This window comes from Glycine max, chromosome 18, assembly GCF_000004515.6.
Source record: "Glycine max cultivar Williams 82 chromosome 18, Glycine_max_v4.0, whole genome shotgun sequence".
Classification (NCBI taxonomy): domain Eukaryota; kingdom Viridiplantae; phylum Streptophyta; class Magnoliopsida; order Fabales; family Fabaceae; genus Glycine; species Glycine max.
The window spans coordinates 662,236-677,883 of record NC_038254.2 but is presented as its reverse complement, the minus strand read 5'-3'; the positions used below and the strand labels follow the sequence as shown (position 1 = coordinate 677,883).

The following is a 15,648-nucleotide window of genomic DNA, read 5'->3' as shown; positions in this document are numbered from 1 at the left end:
TTTTTATAAAATTCACCTATGAAGAGAAAAATAATAATAATGGAAATGGTTATAAGGCGGCAGTACTATTCCGTGTTCTGTTAATAATTAATATGCGCGGTGCAGAGGGCACAATCGTAATATAACCAAACCAATGTTCTTTATATACCCAAACCGGCAAATTTCCCGCCATTTTTTTCTTGGCGCTTCATCTCGAGTGAGAGAAACCCTAGAGAGAGAAACAGAGAGAGGAATGGAAGAGCAAATCAAGTCCGAATTCAAAAGAAGTGGTTTCGGCCTCGAAGACGAACAAGAAATTCTCAGCAAATGTAAGCGGTTCTTCCCCTTTTTTTCCCTCGATTCATGCACAATAGTTTATCTGTTAATGTTTTGAGGATTTGTAGGTGTCACTTACTGCATCAACTACAGTCTCACTCCTTCCGATCTCGTCTCAAGCTGGGAAGTTTATTACCTCAATAGGTTTGCGTCTTCTTCTGCTGTTTCCGTTTAGCATTTTTTCCACTAAGTGTTATTTCCTCGCAGTTTGTGAATTCTTTAGTTTAGAAGAATATATACTCTGTGATTCGTGTTACGTTGCTAACGAGTCTCCGGAGATAACAATGCGTCGTTTATTTAACATGTAATCAGATAAACAGTTCAAAAAACTGTGTTATGCCTCGCATTGACTCCGATATATATATATATATATATATATATATATATATATATATATTTTTTTTTTTTTTTTTTTTTAAATTTTAATTTCTCTATTTTTTTATTAGAGGATATGTTGATTTAACGATTCTGTTCGGATTTCTCCAAAAAAAAATATGATTCGAATCGGAGATAGGTGCTTCGGTTTGCTACAGAATTTGTAGTTTGAAATAATCATTCAAAGAACTGTGTTATGTCATGCGCACTAACTCCAATACTTTACTTTTTCAATTTTAATTTCTCTATTTTTTTTATAAAAGGAAGTGCTGATTTAATGATTCGGTTCTGAGATAGGTGTTTTGGTTTGCTAGATAATTTGTAGTTTGAAATAAACGTTTCAAAGAACTGTGTTATGCCATGCGCACTAACTCCAATATATATTTTTTTAATTAGCGGAAGTGTTGATTTAATGATTTGGCTTGGAGATAGGTGTTTTGGTTTTCTAGATAATTTATGGTTTGAATTTGGATGATTGTTTTTGACAGACAGCTGAACGAACCAATAGTACAAAATACTGAAATTGATGGCTTTCTGTTGCATCTACAAAATGAGAAGAAAGAGACTGTTATAAAGGAAAAGGAGGAAGCTGGCTTGCATATTTACTCTATCGGAGATGTAGAAATGTAAGCATATTGTCCTTGGTTTTTGTATTTATGTCCATGGTTCTCTCACGCTTAGTGCTTGAATTGCATCTATTGGGCTGCACTAACAATTAAATTCGGGGAAATTTATTTTTAAATCCATTTGCAGAACAGGAAATTCCCAGCTCTACGAACAAATCCTTCTGCATATAATAAAAAAAAGTGCACATAAATAAGGAAGATAATAATTTAACTCCATCTGTGTTTGGCAAGGTGGTTGCAAACTATTTTGTCACTTTGTTATTTTAAAATTGATTTTGGTTATTGAATTTAAAGTGAAGTGATTTATGTTTGAGAACTTTTACCTCAAAAGCAAGTTTGTGGTAAAATTTAGTGTAATTTTTCAACTAAATGCAAAGGCTGCATTAGTGCATTTGTTTACTTATTGTTATCATATGTACCTTTTAAGGCATAATCTAGAAGCATGATGTTTTGAACAAATTCACATCAATGATTGATGCTCGTTGAATGTGCTTTTGGTTCTTCCCAACTTATTCCCAAGCATAACATAAATGGTGTTTGCATATGCCTCCTTATAGATCACATCATAATGTAATTGCAGAAGTAAATGATCTTGTCACTGCATCTTTACCAACTTCAATAGTTGTCAACCCCCTTCCCTTTTTTTTCCTTGGAATTGTGTTTGCTCTTTTGTCTACCCCATTTCTTTGACATAAACGCACATGCATATTGGCATATTAAACCAAGTACTCTGGTTCTAGTGGTATTTGTTTTTCACTGTATCGTGTATGGTTATGTAGTTAATAAGGGAGACAACTGTTTGTTGTTAGTTTAGAAGAAATGCTATTGCTATTAAACCACAATTTATTATAATGAAAAATCCTTTTATGCAGGATCTTAAATAATGATGATGATACAAAGGATAATACTCCCGGAACTCCAATAAATCATCATCAAGATCCTTTATCTCCTGCACTTGATACAACATCTTTAATGTATGAGAATGTTTTATCTTCTGGAAAACCATCAAAATCAAAACTAATAACACCCTTTTCAAAGAGAACAGATAAGTTTGTGGTGAAATTTAGCATCAACACTGTCCCTAAAGTAGAGAAGGCTGAAAATGATGAAGATGATGTTCTTACAAGAGTTCCACTCCATGAAAGGTGTTCATTATCCATTCACAGATCAGGACCCAAACCAGGTTGCAGATTTTTGTATGATAGAACAGAGGATAGGGTATGTGATAGATAGCATGACTCTTAGTCATTATCCTGTTACATTAGTTTGTTGAAATCTGATTATTGTTATTTAGCTTAATGCAATAGAAAACCGACTTAGGAAATATACAAGGGCATTTGTAGCTTCTGGGCTCTATGAAGAACCAACAGACCCTACAACTGCTTCACAGGTAAATATAATGCATCTCTTTCTCTGTCTCCTATGCATACTCAGAAACTTAATTATTGGCTCTTGGCTAACAAAATTGCTATGCTGTTTTATTTTTAAGTCGGGCATCATTTCTGGTTATCTGGTATGTGATTGCATTGAATAATCTTTGCATAAGCGTAAATTGTCTAATAATTTAAAGTAATATAATTTATCAGAGAAGCATTTTTGCTGTTGGCATGATTTGTTGTGATGGAGAAGGCCGTTTAAATGAGAAGTCTGTCATGCTGCAGAGCAGGTAATAGCCACTAGATCTCCGCACATCATTAATATGTATGTATCTGTTATCTCATCAGACTGATGTGTCTGTGCCTGTGTGCTGGATTTATTGATCAACACGGAACACATTTGTGTGAAACGAAGTCAGTCTATTCAACTTGACCAGAGCTTATGTCAATGAGAGGAGTGTTATGTACAATTCTTAATATTTTGTGATCCATTATGTATTGTTCCGTTAAATCATTTGAGGCATTGACTATGTATAAGGGTGACATTACACATCATATATTTGATTCATTTTATCTTTTTAGTTTTATCTATCATACATGGGTTTGTTTTCTAATTACTTGACAGTATTGAGCATTCTGGAGGAGAATGTGTTCGCCTAGATTTGCAACGTTTAAGCCATTATTCAATTTTTCCTGGCCAGGTGAATGATGCAAACGATGGGTTAAAATTCTGGTTTTAAATGTGTGAAAGGTATCAGATTTACAAGTTATAAAAGGTAGTTTTCATCTTGACAGATAGTTGGTATTGGAGGGCATAATCCCAGTGGGCATTGCTTCGTTGCAACTAAATTGGTGGATTCTATACCTACCTACATTGCCAATGAGGATTCAAATCCTGCAAAGAAGCAAGCTGTTGATAAGGAGAATCAGCCAACTGATCTGCTTTGTAAAGAAAGAGAATTATCAATGGTATGCACAATACATCTCCTTTTTTATGAGTTCTGAAAACTATATTGTGCACTAGATTTCATTTTGGTGAATTTTCAGGAAATTTAGAAATTTTGCTTTTACAGTTTTAATACCAAAGATTCATTTTTAACAATGACCAAATGCCTAACATCTTAGTTAGCTAGCTAAGGAATTGTCTCAAGGCATGCAAGCAATGCATGCAATCTTGTCTTCATTATGTTGTAGTTGACACTTGAGATATTTCAGATTTTAAAAGATCACCAGCTCTTTCTCAAATATTTTTGGTATAATTTTATACATATTGCAGGTCTGTTAGTATTCTATATTTTACATGATCTCTTGGTGCTTCACAGATTATTGCAGCTGGCCCCTTTACTACAACAGACAATTTGTTGTTTGAGCCTCTTATAGCACTGCTGACACATGCAAAACTAAGACCACCACAGTTGCTTGTATTGGTAAATACCACCTATACTGCAATCTGCATCTTTTTATCATTATTATTTTATTATTCCTTAGACACTATGTGTTAAATAATGTAAGGGTGCAAACTTGATGTTGACAACTGGTTTTGTCTCAGCTGGGACCATTTGTTGATTCTGAGCACCCAGACATTAAGAAAGGAACTGTAGACAGGAGTTTTGATGAAATATTTGAGGAAATCCTGAAGAAGGTAATAACTTAAATGATGAGATTTGTTTTTGGAATTTCTCTTCTCTAACTCTCACTGGGGTGCACTTGCCATTTCCAGTTGGAAGAATATGTAGATTCAGCTACGCGTGTTGTTCTTGTTCCGTCTATACGTGATGCTAACCATGATTTTGTTTTTCCTCAGGTAATCGTTAATTGAATCAATATGGATATCATGATTCTTGTTCTAGTTAGTGTATCAGTTTAGTCTAAAATTTGATTTCAATCATTTGTTTTTGTAGCCTGCATTGGACATGAAATCTCAGGTAAAATTCATCTTTAGAACTGTTCCTTGAACTAGAAGATTAGTCAGTATTCACACAATTTGGTCGTGATGTTTCTTACGTAATTTTGTTTTATTGTTCAGATAGTCAGTCTCAGTAATCCTGGAATCTTTGAGGCAAATAAGGTATAGCATTGGCAGTCACATTTTGTTACTTGCCCTTGTTGCTTTCTTGAGTTCTGCATTATACGTCTGGGTTTTGTATAAATAAAAAATCTGCAAGACACAAGAAATATATTTTGTAATGAAACTTTAATCTCAAGATTGAATGACTTCTAGTTCTAACCTTGTCCATGTCACTACTCTTACATTTGTTGTACACAGTATGTTGTTCAAGGAAGTTATTGTAGGTTTTATTTGCCATTTGCTGATTCTTTTAAACAAAAGAAGCAAAAAGTTAAATCATAGGGTTTAGTTGGATGCTGTATCCAGAGAGGAGCAAGTGAGGAATAATTCATTATCGATTGGCTTTCAGGTTAAGGTTGGTTGCTGCACCGTGGATATTCTGAAGCAAATCAGTGGGGAGGAGATATCACGAACTGCAGCAGATGGAAAACCCATTGATCGCTTGAGTAGACTAGCAAACCATATTCTTAACCAACAAAGGTATTACTGTTATCTTGTGATCTCTGTGCTTTGTATTGGGTTCAGAAACGATCATAAACAACTAATGTCTTTCAAATTTTGAACCAGCTTCTATCCACTTTACCCACCAGCAGAAGGTGTTCCCTTGGACTTTTCGCTTGCTCCAGAAGCCCTTCAACTGTCGTCGATTCCAGACATACTTATACTACCTTCAGACATCAAGTACTTTGTCAAGGTAAATGTATTCACCTATTGTACGCTTCATTTTCTTTCAAAAACTATCAGATAAGCCTGTGATCAGGGCTGCCAGCAAAGAGAGTTGGATACTATCTTTTCATAGTAGAATGTTTAGAAATTAATTCACCATTGCGCAGGTGCTTAGTAGCGAAAATGAAGGGATTAACCACACGAAATGCATAGCCGTCAATCCGGGAAGACTAGCCAAGGGAGAAGGAGGGGGAACTTTTGTTGAGCTTGATTATTGTGGGGGTTCCGACCAAATTAACGCTTCAGTTGTTGGCATATGAATATTGAAGATGTGTTTTTTTTAAGGTAACCATTTAGTTTAGCTATAGTCGCTGAGGCACAGAAACTGCTTATGACTCGTGCACCGTTATATTATATAGTTTGTAACCTGCATAATTTAAGTTTGTTAAACGAAAATTGTAAAGTTAATTCCTTCAAAAACCACACCGGCCGGACCAGCGGTTTAATTGACGAAGACATTAGTTACAGTTTATTACTAGGGAAAATAACTTCATACATTAATTTTATCACTCGATGTTTTATTTATTTTAAAGTATTTTTATTGAATAATTTCTAGATTACCAAAAGTAATAAAATAACGGGTTCAAATAAAATCAGTCAATAACCTGTTCATAGATTTTTGTAGATTTTAAAATTAGTGAATTTTTAAAAGGTCTGAAATTATTCAACTGAGAATGTGATTTTAACAATGCTAAAATGCTTCGTCTCCTGGTAGCTTTGACATCGCTGTTTTGTTTCCGATTAATTTTGCACTAACTCGACCATAAGGAATCGTCAAAATTTTCCTATGTAAGAAAATTGAGACGCAAGACCAAGAAAGAATACTAAATTAAAGTATTGCAAATCCAAGCTTGAATGAGGAAAAATCATGGGTACAATTGTGCACGATTGCAAATGGAAATGGAAAATAGTAATTCGGATAGGAAGCCTAAAAGCATACCCCTTTTCGGGAAACCAGAAAATAAACATAATAATGCTTGCTTAAATGAGACAGTTCCCTGAAAGAACATCCAAGAAGGAAAAGCTAGTGCCAAAAGTGACTGAATTGCATATAAGAATTATGCCTATTCTGCTGACATGACCATAAAAACCAAAATGGTACAAGATGCTGGACACATTGCATTTCATCAGTAAGCAATTCAGAGCTAGTGCCAAAAGTGACTGAATTGCATTTCAACTAATATTCTACGATAAATCACAGGGTAAAACTAGCTTAAACAAAACTCAGCAAAGAACAAACTATCACCGTACAGAAGTAGTTTAAAAGTGCAAAAGCTCATGTTGCAAGGTAAAAGGATTGCTAATTTACATCACCATACCTCCATCAATGGTGAAAACCTGCATCAAGCAATTCTATGGTCAATAAACACTTCAAATGATAACTGGAAAATAAATACAGGTTTTACCCAAACAAAGAAAACAAAAGGAAAAGGAAATACAGGTAAACAACAGAAGTTACAGAACCCTAATATGAGAGGACAGGACAGGACAGGTTATCAGACGCAACTAATAAACTTAAGAATGATCTTATTTGGAAAAAGTTCTTAACAAGCACTTATAGGAGGAAAAAAAATAAAAAAGATAAAAATGAATCAAAATCAACTTATGCACCTTAGTTATTTAAAAACTCTTATTTAACTTTTCAAAAAATTAAGTGCATAACTCAATGTTAACTTGTAAAAAAAGTTTTACTCCTTTTACCTCATTATTTCTCAAGTGCTGATGGAGAAATTAATCCAAATAGATCATAATGTCTAGAATTTTAAGGATTAGAACGAGTAGTTAGCTATTTTATCCAAATAGGTCATATATATATAGGGGAATAAATTAATGACCTGCCCAGTGATGTAACTGGCAGCTTGATTAAGAGCCAAGAATTCAACCAGTCCAGCAACTTCCTCTGGCTGGCCATATCTTCCTGAATCCAAGTTGAAAATAGTAAGTTAACAACATATTCAACAAATTAAAACTTCCATTAAAGTATTCCTAGTGTTCACCTAATGGGATTGTCTCCAAAATCTTTTTCTCAATGTCTTGTCCTAGCTTGGCAGTCATGTCAGATGCAATAAACCCTGGAGCAACTGCATTAACCTGGTAAGGAAAACAAGGTTTAAGATAATTACATCAACTGATATTGCAAACCTATTATGCCAGAAAGAAATGCATAGATTTTTAGAAAATTACAGTGATGTTTCTACTAGCATATTCCTTCGCAACAGTTTTTGTCAGGCCAATTACTCCTGCTTTTGCAGCACTATAATTGGCTTGTCCAACATTGCCAACCAAACCAACAACTGATGCAATATTGACGATCCTTCCCTGCAAAACCACAGGTATCATGAATTAGAGATCTTAGAGACCACTAGCTGTCATCTTGAAAATCATGAAACAAGACAGCAATAGATTGAATGCTAAAAACACTAAAATTTACAAAAGGAATTGTTGGCATAAATATTTTCAGTTTTTCACTATAGTAATACTTAATCCCTTCACAGATTAATGATATAAGAATGGTTAATGGGTAACCAGTCATTGAATTAATTAATCACTTGAGTTGTCGATTGAACTTTTTACCAAGGATTTCTCAAAACAAAAAAATCATAAAAGAACAATTAAGTGGTATGTCACCTTCTTTTTCTTCATCATAATCTTAGCAGCAGCCTGCAAAAATAAACTCTCAGATCCAATTGAAAAGAAATAAAGAAAAGCCTACACTTGTTTGGTCTGAGAAAACATTTTTATGATTTTTTGTTTTCACAAATAATTACAAAAATGCCTCCTTATTTTAATTTTGCTTATTGTTTCCAAAGATTTGTACAGCAAATACTGTAAACAGGATTTTTTTTTTACTATTTCATGTACAAATCTTTGAAAACAACAAAAGTGAAAAAAAAGTAACATTTTTGTAATTATATATGAGAAAACAGAAAATGTTTTCTTAAACTAAACAAGAATTTCACACAAACTCAGATTGCGGACATATTTACCTGTGTGCAAAGAAAAACACCAGTGAGATTTAGATCAATAACATCCTGCCATTGAGATTTCTTCATTCTCATTAATAAACCATCTCTTGTTATTCCTGAAATCATAATATGATTATTTGAGAATGCCTAGAGAAAAAGAGGGGGAGAGGGAGAGAGGTTAGCTCAACCACAGGAGCTTTCCAACTTACCTGCATTGTTTATTAATACATCAACTGTTCCCCAAGCATCAACTGCCTGCAGATGTGAAAGTCATGAAGCAGCCAAGGTAGAATAAGGTCAATCTAATGATTCAAGAGTAGCTGCTCACAGTTTTAATCATAGACTCCACATCAGCCTCGTTAGAAACATCTCCACCAAATGTAAGAGCTTGACCACCAAACTCCTCAATCTACAAGGAAATAGTAAAACAAATTAATGCGCAAGTAAAATAATGTATAAATAATGTGTAACTAAACAAACTAATGCAGTTCAGGCAACCACTCCTTTCTCCTAGGTAAAAGAAAAAGATGAGCATCAGAGTGTAAAATTATAGAGGCAAGCAGCTGGCGAGGTACCACCAAACTTATAATCGTAACAAGCATTTGATACAAAACAAATTTGCTAGCAGTTATGCTAATAAATATGTTGATATTATAGGATATCCCAGTCTCAAGTATATTGCCAATGAAGAAAATGTACAAAAAAATTGAAAGTAATCACATAAGTTCATTTCAGAATTTGTAAAAAAGTCTACATTATGGCCCCAAGATGAGATCTGCACAAAAACTAAGACATAAATAGCAACAATGCACAAATAATAATAATAATAATCCCACAGATTTCAGGAGACAAATTTTACCTCCTTGGAAACCTCCTCAGCTTCCTTGGATGACCTTGCATAGTTGACCAGAACCTGCAATACAAGGCCCGTGAAACTAAACATCAGAATCCCAAAGTAAATCACAATGGTATTACAGCAATGTAGACAACTTTAACTTTATAAAGAAAGTTCCATGGAATGCTCCATATCGTGACAAAAACTGACAAAAAGAGAATCATATAATAATTTGGATCTTCAACATTGCATCACTATCGCCAGAAACATATTTCTTATGAGTTTCATTTTAGAATTTAATTTTGGTGCACGGTATAAAGGTTTTTGTTTACACTATCCTCCAATGTCAAATCATCATGACAAGTTTGTTAACTTTTATAATAAATTACCTTAAAAGTCATCTCAAGTATGATTCCTAGTTAATTGATATTGTAAAAAAATTTGCACAGATAGTGTATGACAGTCAACACCTAAATTTTAAATATAAATAAGTTTAAGTAACTTAAATTGCAAACCATTACTTTTGCTAACCAAAAGTAATCTAAAGCAACTTATATCGCTACGTTGGAAACAACAACTTGCAAACGATATACGTATATTGAGAAATTTGAGATATACTACGTGAAATTCACAAAAAACAATCGTCAACCGTTTATTTTATTTCTTGCAACAGGGAATCGTTCACTAACAGATTATGCTCAAGGATTTGCGAAGACGAACCTTGCAACCTGCTTTACCTAATGACAGTGCAATCGCTTTGCCAATGCCTCTGGAAGCTCCGGTCACCACTGCAACCGGCGCTTCCACTTTCTGAGTTGCTCCGGTTCCTGCTTCCTCCAGAGTAGCAACCTGTGCTCTCACACCTACACTTACACGTACAAAATAATCACCAAAAGCTTAACACACACGATTGAAAATTAAAACGTAGAGCAAAAATAAATTGAAAAAAAAAGGAAATCGGTACCGGAGGAGCTAAACGGAGTATTCGATCGGTGACGAAGACCGGAAACGGGACGGAGATTCGTGAGAATCGGAGACCATTGGCGGATCTGGCCGATTTTCCGGTTACCGGAGGCGCCGAAGTTGGCGGTTCGGAGAGCGACGCAGTTGGATCCGGCAATGGAAGCCATAACTGTTCCGAAAACGCTACGAGAAGCGAAAATGGAAGAAGAAGCCAGAGAATAAGTGTGAACGCAAGAGAGAAAGTTTGTTGCGGTTTTTAAATTGCGTTTGTTAGATTAGTGCTTTGGGAGCTCCGCAGAGTGTGAATGTTGTTAGTGAGAGGGCGATGGTAACGAAGATGGGAGTGTGGTCTGGGGAGGATGTGCATTTACCGTGTGACCCCTTATATTTTGCCAGAATATTTGAGTATGTCGAGGGTAAAAGTGTAAATGGAGATCTTTTTCCACTAGGAAGCATCGCTTTCATTCATGGTGAAGATTAAGAATTGATACACCGTTCACCTAAGCTAAACAACCCGTGTCTGACCCACCAACAATATACATTTTCTTGCTATTTTCAATAATAAAAAAATCCTTATAACAGTCTTTAATATAATTTTTTTTACAGCATATGATTTTTTTATTATTATTTAAAATTGTGAATAAATTTATTAAAAAAAGTGAAACGTACAAAATCTTGTACTTTTCAAAAAAATTCTATTTAATAATGAAAAAATGTATTAAAAAGAATATGTTTTAGTCTTTGCATTGCACAAGATAAATATTTATTAATTATAATTTATAATAAATAAATATTTTTACATTTAAATTATAATTAAAATAATAATAAGTAAATATTTTTAAAGATAATTATATACTTCCCTTTTAATTTATTAAATAAATATTGTAATTTATAATATAAAGGTATATTAGCATATTAATTTTTTTTATTTATTTTTAGAAAAACTATATAATTATTTTTTAAAATAAAAGAATAAAAGATGTCCTCCTTTCTTTTTCTTCAAAATTCCATTTTCAAATACACTTTTTAAATATACGAAATGAAAGCATCCATCCTAGTCATTATCTAAAACAAGATAGATGTTAACGATCACGATATAGAAAATGCCTATCTTCAATGTAATTTGTGTAATATGACATCCATCTCTATCTATTATTGATAAAATGAAGGAATTATAGAGTAATTTTCGATTTTCCGTCCGCCACCAAAAGCTTATTTCATTCACACGTATTCTGAATATGAAAAAAGCCCAAGCAAAGCTCCAGATTTTCGTTGTATACTCGCCCATTATCTCAGTTTTCTGTTGTTTATTGCATTTTTACGGAATCTCTTACCGAAAAGACAGAACAATGTTAGAAGAAGTTCGTACAACAGGATTGTTTTACTGCAATGATCTGTTTGATTCAATGCAGATGAGAGGAGAAGAAAATTAATCGGACATAGAAACATATTTGAGAAATTGTAGAGTATGTTTGGGTGCATAGTTTGTTAATGAAAACAGATGGGATTATAACTTTTTAACCGAATGAGAACCAATACAACAGAAAATGATATAAATCGGCCTTTTAAAAATTATTAATTTTTAATTCTAAAATATATTTTAAATAAAAAGTCAGAAAATATCTATGTATAAACTGTTATAATGTATTTATTATAATTATTTTTATTTCAAAGGGCTTGTGATATGATTATTTTGTGCTAATTAAATTTTTCACCTAAATTTTCTTATATATTTTATTACTTAATATATTATGTAATATTAAAAGTATATATTTTATTATTACCAATGCAACTACAATTAAACTTACAAACCGTAAATTAACTCTTCATCAATTTTACGACCAATTCAGTAAAAAAACGATTGTAGGACAACATGAAAACTTCTTCAGCTCTACCTCTTTTCTAACTTTGGCATTGCAGCAAGACAACCTGTAAAAATTTGTATTCAGAACAAGTAAAATTACATCTAATGCAGAGTCAGAAACCACAGTTTTAAAAGGTTATTTGCAGCCCTCTTGCATAGAAACACCAATTAAGCATTCTTTTGTGCAGGTATCTTTAGCCCCTATTGCATAGAAACTCCAATTAAGCATTCTTTTGTGCAGGTTTCTTTGAATTGTTTTTCCGACGAACCTTCACCAAAGCCTTTTGTAAATCCTAAAATCATAGAAAGAAAAAATGTAAATCACTCGAATCAGTCAAGCTACAAAATTTATCTCAAGAATACATCATCATTATAACAACAATAATAAAGAATTATATAAGTGATTCCTCAAGCCTAATTCACCCAAGACGTCTACTATAAGCCTAACCAGATGACTCAAAATCTGTCGGTCCTCAACCTGGACTGATGGGTTTGCTTAATGCAACACCATGTTAATGGTCTCAGGTTCGAGACATGGACATTATAAAAAAAGATGATTCAAAATCTAGCCCCAGTTGCCTGAGCAGTCAAATGCCTGCCCTGAGACCTCCACCAAGCAGAACTTCCAGTTGGCAGCCACTCTCACATCATTTTGAACCACTATTGACACAACTGGCTCAAGAATTGGCCACAACCACAAGGCATAATAAATTTAAAGGCTTGCCCAGTAGCCGGCACCATCATTGGAAGATTCGGTATAGGGATGTCATGATATAAATCCAAGTAGTGAATGAAAGTTTATGATTTGGTATAGAGATCATAATATAAATCCCAACTCGTCTAATCTCTTTCTTTATTCAATTTTTTCATAAACTAAACCTTATTAAACCGTTTTAAACCCTCTTTGCTCTACCAATCAAAATATCATAATTTACCCCAAAAAAAAAATAATCTAAATTCCCCCCTCCCCCTCTTTATAACCCAAATCTCACATCTTACAAAATATCATAATAAATTGGTCATAGTAGATGGATTAAAATGTATTAAAGCCTAAATTTATGAATGCAGCTCTGACGATTTATACTAATTTCCTATTGATAAAGGAATAGAACAAAACTTACTAAATTCAAATGTAAAATAGTAGCTTCCAAAATTATTCAGCAAACTTCAAATATCTAGGACTAAATATTAAACTTATATACCAGAACTAAATCTAACTTTCTTACAAGTGAGACCAATATAAGCTAGCCTCGTACTTACCTCATCATGTTCATTTTGAATTCCCCCAGGGGTCCAAAGACCCTCTAAATTGTAGTAAGCTCTAGCCTTTTCATCGAGTGCATGAACTATCACTTTACCTAAACATAAAGAAATGAATCAATAAGGAAAAGTCATGTTAGAACTATAAATCAATTCATTTGAAATTTTTATGACAAAAAATAAGAAATGACCACTAATCTAGAATATCAGACATCATCTAAAAAGAACAGATTGATAGAAAAACTACTCTTTAGCTAGAAAATGACAGGGAAAAGAACTACTAAAACCTAAAATCAAATAATAAAGAGATTCTTTTCCCCGAAGCCACGAGATGCTCTGAGCAATAGAAGGAATGAACATGTAAGTGATCCATGAAAGATTTGCTATATTGCAACACCCCCATGGTGGGTACAAAGGGTTAAACAACAATGTTGGAGTAGTTGTAACAGACACACTTCAGTTTATTCTTAAATAAGAGTCATGACCCACGAGCATGACACATGCACCCAAGAATGGCAAATTGCTCCATTCAACAGTGACAAAATGAGAATGAGTGCAAGATTTGTTTTTAGATGCAGGGAGTAAGGATTCTGAAGCTCAAGAACGAGGTCGGAAGCCATGGATTCCATGGAAGAAACCAGATAGAAAACGATAAAAATAAAATAAAATAAAAGCAATACAGTGGGAAAGAAAATACGAGATAGCACAAGGTGGAAACTAACACCGTATCAAGAATAAACTCAGTATCTTATTGATTGAATGAATATCTTGTATCACAAAGTAGCATTTGCTTAAATACAAGTATACACAATGCTATACTCGAGTTATGTTACAGAGTCAACAACCTAATTAACATGGTAATAGTAGTTATGTTACTAACTAACTAGTCAGTAGTCAAACGTAGCATGTGTAATTAATTAGGAAAGAATAAGAGCCTTCACTTAAACTGCATGAGTAGCTCTCTGGTGAGAGGTATTATTGATAACATCATACCACATTTTATCAACCTCAGTCAAGATGCTAAGGAATGATATTGTATCAATTACAAGCAATTCTCGTTACTATAATTTTGCTTCCTTAGAGTTGCACTTAGTGGAATTTCTAAATTCAACAAAACAAAAAAAAACAAAGTTATAAAAGCATAAGATAGTAACCAGAGTCAATGACGATCCACTTTCCTCCTGCTTGACCTTCCACACTCGGTAGCATCATTCGTTCAACTCCTCTCTGTTTCTGCTTAGCCTGGTTATTTACAGAAAAATATAAATATGAATAAAAGTTGAAAGAAAAATTAAATGAAAAGTATTTTTTAGTTTGAAAGAAAAGAAGGAAGGAAGGTGCCTTACCTTGTAAATTAGGGCTTGAGCGATGTTCTTGACGTGCCAGGTGGACCTGCCAGTGGCGAGTACCATGAAATCAGCCCAATCGCAGTGCTTGGGAACTGGTATCACCTTAACGTCGTCAGCTTTAACGTCGGTCAGAACTGTCTCGATCTCCTGCAGATTCAGAAGGTGGTGTTTACGGCCGTCAATGGCGGACAAAGAGGAGAACCCTACCTTCCATGGTTGAAGAAGGGGCTCTGAATATCGCAACCACGTTCGAGCTCGTATAACTCCCAACATTAGCGTGCGTACCAATAGCTCACACACTAATCAGAGCTAGCCCTTTTTAACTAACCACAGCTAGGTTGCTTTAGTCGACCTCAGCTTAAGCTGGTGTTGGTTGAGGTTTTCTCGCCCAACATCCATTGCGATTATTTTTAAATTGTCCTTAGTTGACAATTTTTTTTTTTTTGCCAACATGGGTCAGAATAGTTTTTTTGTCAATGTTGATTAAGGTATATTTTGATTGACCTCAGTGAATGTTGTTTTTAATTAATATTAATTGAGATTCTTTTGATCAAATTTAATTGTGTTTTTAACATCGGTTAAGATTATTTTTTATCTACATCAACCTTAAATTTTTTAGTCGATATCGATCAAGATAATTTTTTATCAATGTTGACAAGGATAGTTTTTGACTGACATAAGTTTGGAGTGTTATTCTGCTGATATCAACTGAAATAATTTTTTGGACAACCTCAATCGAACTATGTAATAATTTTTCTTGTTTTACATTGGTCAATAGAATTTTTGACTAACAACACTTCGGTTGTTTCTTAACCAACCTCAACTAGAAGATTATCTTTTGATCAACGTCAATTGGGGTAATTTTTGGGCAAAAACAACCTCTATTGGCATCATTAAGAAACTTACATAGTATATGTTAGTTAAA

The 15,648-nt window shown here is 33.8% G+C and overlaps 3 protein-coding genes across 5 annotated transcripts; 1 reads left to right on the top strand and 2 right to left on the bottom strand.

The window, feature by feature from the left end:
- Positions 1 to 176: 176 nt before the first annotated feature.
- LOC100797769 (DNA polymerase alpha subunit B) lies at positions 177 to 5,958 on the top strand. Its single transcript, XM_003552742.4, has 16 exons — positions 177 to 308; positions 384 to 459; positions 1,179 to 1,316; positions 2,189 to 2,534; positions 2,611 to 2,706; positions 2,903 to 2,982; positions 3,318 to 3,393; positions 3,488 to 3,661; positions 4,015 to 4,119; positions 4,242 to 4,334; positions 4,413 to 4,496; positions 4,594 to 4,617; positions 4,719 to 4,760; positions 5,110 to 5,240; positions 5,328 to 5,454; positions 5,594 to 5,958. The coding sequence occupies exons 1-16, from the start codon at positions 233 to 235 to the stop codon at positions 5,744 to 5,746; spliced, it is 1,821 nt and encodes a 606-aa protein (XP_003552790.1). The 5' UTR covers positions 177 to 232; the 3' UTR covers positions 5,747 to 5,958.
- Positions 5,959 to 6,511: 553 nt separating this feature from the next.
- Positions 6,512 to 10,621, bottom strand: LOC100809809 (3-oxoacyl-[acyl-carrier-protein] reductase 4). Its single transcript, XM_003551789.5, has 11 exons — positions 10,252 to 10,621; positions 10,008 to 10,150; positions 9,312 to 9,365; positions 8,781 to 8,861; positions 8,662 to 8,707; positions 8,474 to 8,568; positions 8,115 to 8,147; positions 7,671 to 7,805; positions 7,484 to 7,577; positions 7,322 to 7,404; positions 6,512 to 6,824 (listed from the first exon to the last, which is right to left on the bottom strand). The coding sequence occupies exons 1-11, from the start codon at positions 10,415 to 10,417 to the stop codon at positions 6,792 to 6,794; spliced, it is 963 nt and encodes a 320-aa protein (XP_003551837.1). The 5' UTR covers positions 10,418 to 10,621; the 3' UTR covers positions 6,512 to 6,791.
- Positions 10,622 to 12,118: 1,497 nt separating this feature from the next.
- On the bottom strand, positions 12,119 to 15,110 carry LOC100500386 (RsfS domain-containing protein). 3 transcript variants are annotated; one of them, XM_041011591.1, is made up of 5 exons: positions 14,721 to 15,110; positions 14,529 to 14,616; positions 13,375 to 13,472; positions 12,358 to 12,407; positions 12,165 to 12,304 (listed from the first exon to the last, which is right to left on the bottom strand). In XM_041011591.1, exons 1-5 carry the CDS (start codon positions 14,994 to 14,996, stop codon positions 12,283 to 12,285), a joined length of 534 nt encoding a protein of 177 aa, XP_040867525.1. In that variant the 5' UTR covers positions 14,997 to 15,110; the 3' UTR covers positions 12,165 to 12,282. The 3 variants fall into 3 exon arrangements, with proteins under 3 accessions (NP_001237246.2, XP_040867525.1, XP_006601757.1); XM_006601694.4 differs by having other exon boundaries at positions 12,165 to 12,407; positions 14,721 to 14,870; positions 14,931 to 15,110; NM_001250317.2 differs by having other exon boundaries at positions 12,119 to 12,407; positions 14,721 to 15,107.
- Positions 15,111 to 15,648: the final 538 nt, after the last annotated feature.